Source organism: Thermobia domestica, chromosome 7 (genome assembly GCF_964235325.1).
Source record: "Thermobia domestica chromosome 7, izTheDome1.hap1.1, whole genome shotgun sequence".
In the NCBI taxonomy this organism is placed as follows: domain Eukaryota; kingdom Metazoa; phylum Arthropoda; class Insecta; order Zygentoma; family Lepismatidae; genus Thermobia; species Thermobia domestica.
The window spans coordinates 247,551,207-247,558,675 of NC_137460.1; the positions used below are offsets into that span (position 1 = coordinate 247,551,207).

General features: G+C 43.0%; 1 protein-coding gene across 1 annotated transcript; it reads right to left on the reverse strand.

Moving 5' to 3' along the window:
- Positions 1-389: 389 nt before the first annotated feature.
- LOC145689657 (uncharacterized) lies at positions 390-866 on the reverse strand. Its single transcript, XM_081763847.1, has one exon. The coding sequence runs from the start codon at positions 864-866 to the stop codon at positions 390-392; it is 477 nt and encodes a 158-aa protein (XP_081619973.1).
- Positions 867-7,469: the final 6,603 nt, after the last annotated feature.

The window sequence follows — 7,469 nt, forward strand, 5'->3', positions numbered from 1 at the left end:
CCGCTGCTGTTTTCAAAACTGAGATAAGTTCGAATGCTGGACGACCTTGCAAGATACAACACGCCTTCTTATTTCTGACCAAACTTGCTCTATAGGGTTTAGCACGCAATGGTAAGGTGGTAATCTTAAAACAATGTGCCCCTGCGAAAGAGTAAGTTCATCAATTACGAATTTTTTCTGTTCTCTAGATGATGTCTCTCGAATAAGTTTCATTAAAAGAGGTTTTATTGGAACTGGCTGAGGCACACTAATTCCATGATTTATCATGTACTGAATTATTTTTTTCTTTTGGCCACGACGTATTAGGAATTGGGTTGAGAATTCGCGAGTGGTATCTGGTATTGTCCATCAGTATAACTGATGGCTGTTCCAATCGCTGTAACACAGAATTAACAAACCATTCCTCGAAAAGCTGTGAGGCCATGATAGTCGACTGGGTCATTTAACATGTTACGATGTGTCACTAGTTGAGCGTCTTGAACAAACCCATTTCGCCCACCACACTGCACAATTACAATTCTTTCTCCTTTTGACACAGGAGTTGTAACTGTGCAATTGTCTGTGTCATCACTCCAGTTTTTCATTTTGCATGTGTTCGTATCGAACCACGACTCGTCCAAATATACATCACTACGTCCTTCTCCACGCAGTATATTTATTTCTTCTAAGTAGCGAAATCTCCACGCAACTATTTCTACAGATTCGGATCTAGCCGTTTTACGGAGAACTGTTTTATGTGAGAAACCCATACTTCGCAGTAATCTTCGCAAAGTCCCGTCCGAATATGGGAATTCATAGTCTGTTCCGGCAGTCTTTTCTTTCATCGCTTTCCCTAAACGGCGTATTGTTGGTGATTCCCCTTTCATATAGAATTCGTACACCGCTCGTCGGACTAAGTCTCTCGTAAAATCATCTATATTATCGAAGGACCAGTTAATTTTATTGATTTTTTGTTTAGTAGGTGTCTTATATGATGAAACATCCTGAATCGCGGAAATTTTCCTCACTGTGGTTATATTAACACCAGTTGCGTCTGCTTGGCAAAATACCCCCACTTTTTACTATACCACGCACATATTCACATACATTTCTCACAATACACGCACTCTTCTTTCTCATTTTCGAACCGCCCCCGATCGAATATTCTTTCTTCTTGGTCGGCGTTCGTTCATTCTGATGGCTGCGACCTGGAAGATTATTTTCTTGTTCTTGTAAGGAATGCTCCTGCAACCACGGACGGAAAAATTCAGACATGTTGACAGATCACACTACACTCACTTTGTGCATCCAAAACTAGCTAAACAGAGACAAACAAACATCGTCACCTAAAGAGAGGCAAAGTAGGGACACGCCTCAGGGGTTCTCTGATATTCCCACGAGACGACATACCTAAATTGACATCTGTGCTTCTGTGTAGTCTTCGAAGAAGCGGGAAAATTATATCACTGTGTGCATATTCCCAACTCCATTCTTTAAAACATCAAGTTAAAAGTATTTTAAGTTCCTAACTGGAATACTTGATTATACTGAAGCTACATCTAATCATTTTATATATATCCATAAAAACAAAACTTTCACAATTACGTTGATATTAGTTTAACTAATAACTATAATAGTGACGTATTCTGAGTCAACTTATGATTATTATTTGACAGGGCCGTGAACAATACCATAATAACAATTTAAATTTATTATTATTTTTTTAAAAATAAGGGGCCGCGGTGGCTCAGTGGTAGAGCGTTCACCTCTGGTGCTAGGAGTTCGGGGTCCTCCCGTTTCATTCCACCATTTCATTCATTACTCATCATCACCGTCTCCTTTAGCCTACCCGGCATAAGCGTGGGACGTAAAACTCAAAGATTTCATTTTCATTTCATTTCATTTTTTTAAAAAAGGAAATGGTGTAAAAAGCATTCTATTAAGTATAAAGTTCCTCATATTTATTAATGTATGCGAGTTAACATCTGAGTAATAAAGCTATCATTACTAATTTCCGGTATGCACTATCCTACTTCGCAGTTTGTCCAGTTTTTATACACGTGATGCATCAGATTAGAATGAAACTGATCAATTGTTCACCTGCCTAACTATATCATAAAGTGAGAAATAATGTACTTATGAGCAGAGCAAACACACACTCAGAATCTTTATTAAGCCTACTGCTAATATTATTATTAGCAATAATAATAACTAAATTCCTGGCGCAACAGCCCTTAGGAGGCCTGGACTTATGCCACTGATTCCTGTGGGATGATGTATTGCCAGCACATTGGCTATTCTCACCGTTAATGCTGGCTTTATAGACTGCAGTTCGCTACTTTTTTTTCTCTCGAGTGGCTTCCAAATTCAAGGGTATAGAAGCAAAATCTGGTAAATCCATTTTCAATTTTGTCAGGAAACGAATAAAAAGTGACGCCCTTATGTTTCAGAATTGTTGATTTTTTAATGGTCACAGATGAGTCAAATCTACCATCAAAAAAATAATAAATAAAGTTCAACAATTCTGAAACTTAAGGGCGTCACTTTGTCTTCGTTCTCTGGCAAAATTGAAAAAAAAAATGGATTTAACAGGGTTTGATTCTATTCCACTGAATTGTCCTCACGACGCTGGGTGAACGCTGCAACGCCAACAAAATCTGGTGACAACGAATGGTCATACCTATCTTTCCTCTGACCAGACCTGGCACTGCTTAACTTCGCTGATCTCATGAGTAGTGATATTCCAGTGTAGCTAGGGCGTTGGTAATAAAAATAGTAAATGCATATTGAAATAGTGAGGAAATTTGCAAGGAAATATAAGGAAGTGCTAAATTGACTCCCTAGAGCTACGGTCCATGACGGATTGTGCCTAACCAATGGCGCAATACAACAACCATCGAGAGCTCCTCCGTGGTTAAGCGGTTAGCGTACACGCCTTTGGCGTGGGAGACCCGGGTTCGATTCCCGGCGGGAGTTCATGTGGTTCGGATTCCACGTTAATCCCATGTAGCCTCGCTGGTGAATGGGACGTAAAACTCAAACTCAACTAAACAACCATCATCGGCTACACACTGAAAATATTCGAGATAGGAAGATCTCGGCTTTTAAACTGTCTTGCTATTTCTTTATGGAGTGCTCGAAGTGGGAGATTTAAAGAAGTATATCATGCATACTCCCCCTCTTCTATTTAGAGCATTGCCTTTACGTTACTTTTGGAGGAAACATAATGCAAAAGCTTGGATCGGGAGTAGAGAAGTTTTGCTGTATTCGGTAATATTTACATGCTTCTCGACATAATTTACATCCAACTAATTTGTATTTTAAGCTGAACAAGTAAAATAAAATAGCTTTATTCTATTTCACATGACGTGGGCTGATTGCAAAGCCTAACAACCAAAATATACGTTCTTCAATCACGCTAATACTAGCCTATATTAGTGTAAAAGCTACATATGCCAGACGGAGGAACCGCAATACAATGCTACTATGATAACCGTAATGGGGTTGGCCATACTGATAGCTGAACAAAGTTCTATGTGAGTTCGAGCGGGAACGGCGGATTCTAGTTACAAAGAAGGATTTATGACAGGGACAAGTGAACCCTTAGATCTTGACCTTAGAAGAAAAAATTGGTTATTTTCTGTCGCGCAGTATACCAAAAGTCCTTTCATATGACTATGATGATTAGGTACACATTTACATTCAATTTTTTAATATAATTTATATATTACAGTGATTCAAAAATGTATTTTTTTAGTAGTTAGCTTCTCTAAAACTCTCAGGCTGTGTGTCTCGAAAGCCAAGTAGTAGTATACGTCCTATTGCTATTATTACAATTTCAAATATCAATATCCAAAAATGCCTCAAGTTCTTTTTTTCACATAGAGATACTCATCTCAAGTAAGTAGGCAGAAGGAAATGAAAAAGGGAAATGGAGGCTTTGAAAGTAAATCTTAATTCATCAGTGTTCAGTAGCATATTTTTAAAATCACGTTCGATCCTACTCATAGGAGCTAAATACGCGGTTCTGGTTAGTCGGAGTTATCCGTTTCTCGCCACGTTGCATAAATATAGCTAAAATTAAGTGCCTCCTGTTCGCAGTCTTCATGGCAGAGCATACTAGCGCCATGGGCTAGTAATTATAATTGCTTTTCGTGTGGGTTCAAACCCTTTATTTTTTAATTTTTCAAAATACTTTTTCCATTAAAATAAGATGAAAATAGTACTTAAAAAAGTGATTACGTTACGTGTGTAGTTTTTCTATAAGAATCCACAGTATAAGTAATAGTAGTAGTAGGAGCGAATTAGAAGACCCGCATGGTTCGTTTTGTTCCACCTCGATTGCCATGATATAAATTTAACCTAAACTGCTTGTTCATTTCTCCTCTTCTTCAATTCCAACAAAACAAACCGTTGACGCTTCCATCCAAACAGACTTGGCCCCAAAGCACAGTTCTGACTCGAAGATCAGAGTCACAAAGATGAGCGACCTTCTTAAGTCTCCCGTTGCAACAACGAGCGAACATCCCAAGTCTCCAGCTGTAACGCCTCGCGAACGTCCGAACACTCCTCGTGTTACTGTTAGTGGTGGTCTTCGGCGTACTCCAGCCCATCGCCGATCACCTTACATGGCTGGCGTGAAACTTAGCCAGCATATCCGCAGGTTGAACGACACGGTTCTCTCTCCGAAGAGACCGAAATCTACTCCAGTTCGTAAGCCACCTGCAGCTTCTCTGGAGTCTGACATGGTGGAGGACGAACTCATGCATATTGAGTGGGCTGTGATTGGACCGCGTGGGAAAGTTCGCCTTAAACGTTGATTTATTCCAGTATGGCGCTTCTTCAGTGGAACCTGAATGGCTTTAGTAGTCACCGTGAGGAATTGCTACAACTGGTCACCGACCACTCGCCAGTTGTTGTCTGCTTGCAAGAAACCCATTTTAAGCGTACCCAGTCCTTCCTTCTTTCTGGGTATACTATGTACAGATGTGATAAGCCAGACGTTGCCCACGCTGCTGGTGGCGTGGCAGTCTGTGCCTCGGATTCTGTTCATTCTCAGCAAATTCACATTGTATCGCGCCTGCAAGCCGTTGCGGTGCGAGTACACTTTTCCCGCCCGCTTACAGTTTGTTCATTGTACGTTCCTCACTCAGAAGCCTTTACCACCGCCGATCCGCTTCAGCTCTTCCATCAACTTGAGCCGCCAGTCTTGCTTATAGGAGACCTGAATGCCTACCACCGTCTGTGGGGTTCTGTCCGTATTGACGGTCGTGGCCGCGAGGTCACTGAATTTCTTGAGGAGAGTGGCTTTCTTATCCTTAATGATGGCAGTCCTACTCATTTCTCCACTGCCAATGGCACATATTCTTCTATCGACCTCTCCATGTGCAGTGCTGGTCTCTTAACTTCATTGACATGGAGAGTGCATCCCGATCTTTGTGGCAGTGACCACTTCCCGTTGTTTGTTGACGGTCTCCCTGCTACACCTCCTTTTCCTCTCCGCCGCTTCAATCTGAAGCGTGCTGACTGGCGTAAGTTCCGTGAGCTCAGTGAGTTTCATTGTCGTGATGATCTCCCTGTCGCTGTTGTGGCTGAGGCTTTTGGGCAGACTGTTCTTGATGCTGCTCATGGTTCCATTCCAGAATGCGGTGACAACGTTTCCCGCCGGCGTGTTCCTTGGTTGTCTGCGGAAATTCGTGAGGCTATCCAGGCTCGTCGGCTTGCTCTTGCCACTTTTAATCGTCATCCAACAGACGAAAATCTTCAGCAGTTCCGCATTCTGCGTGCTCGTGCTCGACGTCTGGTAAAGATCTCCAACCGCCAAAGCTGGACGAATTCGTTTCGTCATTCAGTAGTCGCACGCCTATGTCTACTGTGTGGCATCGCGTTCGCTCCCTAAACGGCTATTCTCCTTCCCTTAATGTACCAGCTTTAAACGTGAATGGTGTTCTCGAGACCAATTCCTCAGAGATCGCTAATATATTGGGAGACCACTTTGCCAGTATCTCTGAGTCGGATCACTACCCACCAGCCTTTGCTCGTTCACGTCCTCAGCTAGAGCGAAACCCGTTAAATTTCCGTACCGCCAACAGTGAGGATTATAACGCTCCTTTTACGCCCGTTGAGTTCGAATCTGCTCTCCGCGAATCGTCCAACACCGCTCCCGGGCTTGACCGTATTTCGTATGATATGTTGCGCAACCTCTCCCACGACACTCAGCTTGTATTATTGCAGCTGTGGGTTGAGGAGTTTTTTTCCACCTGCTTTGTGTGAGGCCCTGGTTCTTCCCATCTTAAAGCCAGGGAAAGCCGCAACTAGCCCCACGAGCTACAGACCCATTGCTCTCACGAGCTGTGTCTGTAAGCTTCTGGAGCGAATGGTCAATAAGCGCCTGGTATGGTATTTGGAATCGCATTCCTTTTTGAGCAAGTTTCAAAGTGGCTTTCGTCGCTTCCGTTCAACTATTGACAACCTTGCTTATCTTGAGGGTCAAATTCAAAACGCCTTCCTAAACGGAGAACATCTTGTGGCTATATTTTTTGATTTAGAGAAGGCGTATGACACCACCTGGCGTTACGGTATCTTAAAACAATTATATGACTGGAGTATTCGTGGGCATATGGCCCAATTTATCACGAATTTTCTTCACGAGCGACACTTTAGAGTGCGTGTGGGATCTAGACTTTCAGAGCGCTTTGTACAAGAAAATGGTGTTCCACAAGGCAATGTCCTTAGTGTCACGTTGTTTGCTGTCGCTGTCAACAGTGTTCTTTCGCAGCTCCAGGCTCCTGTGTCTGGTCTGCTGTATGTTGACGACCTTGTAATTTTCTGTCGCTCCCGCCACCTTCGCGGCATTACTCGGCAGCTTCAACTGACTCATTGTTGACCCGGACTTGTATCTCGATGGCACCCGTTTGTCATTTGTTGCTACAGTCCGTTTTTTAAGTCTGGTGTTTGACCATCGCTTGTCGTGGGCACCACATATTCGGACTCTTAAGTACTCTTGTCTTCGAGCTCTGAATCTCCTTCGAGTCCTTTCCCACCGCACGTGGGGTGATGATCGTACTGTTTGCTTCGTTTGTACCGTAGTCTAATCCGGTCCAAGTTAGACTATGGCTTTATTGTCTATGGTTCTGCTCGTGATTCTCTGTTACGCCAACTTGACACAGTGCATCACCAGGCTATTCGTGTTGCTACTGGCGCCTACCGAACAAGTCCCGTCGCTAGCCTGAATGCTGAAGCCAACGAACCTTCATTAGCATATCATCGCACCAGACTACTTCTAAATTATTCTTCGCATGTGCGTTGTATTCCAGACCACCCTTGTAGACCATGTCTCCGTGGAGGTCGGATATACGAGCGCTATGCTGCACGTCTTTGCTCTACACGCCCATGGTACATCCGTGCGTGTGAGACCTTTCTTGGCGACGATTTAATGTGGCCCTCTCTTTCGTTGGTTCACTTTTGTGCTATTCCACCATGGCTACTTC

What these genes read in the sequence shown, in the direction of transcription:
- LOC145689657 (XM_081763847.1), bottom strand. Translation starts at nt 866, where the DNA reads ATGAAAGGGGAATCACCAACAATACGCCGTTTAGGGAAAGCGATGAAA.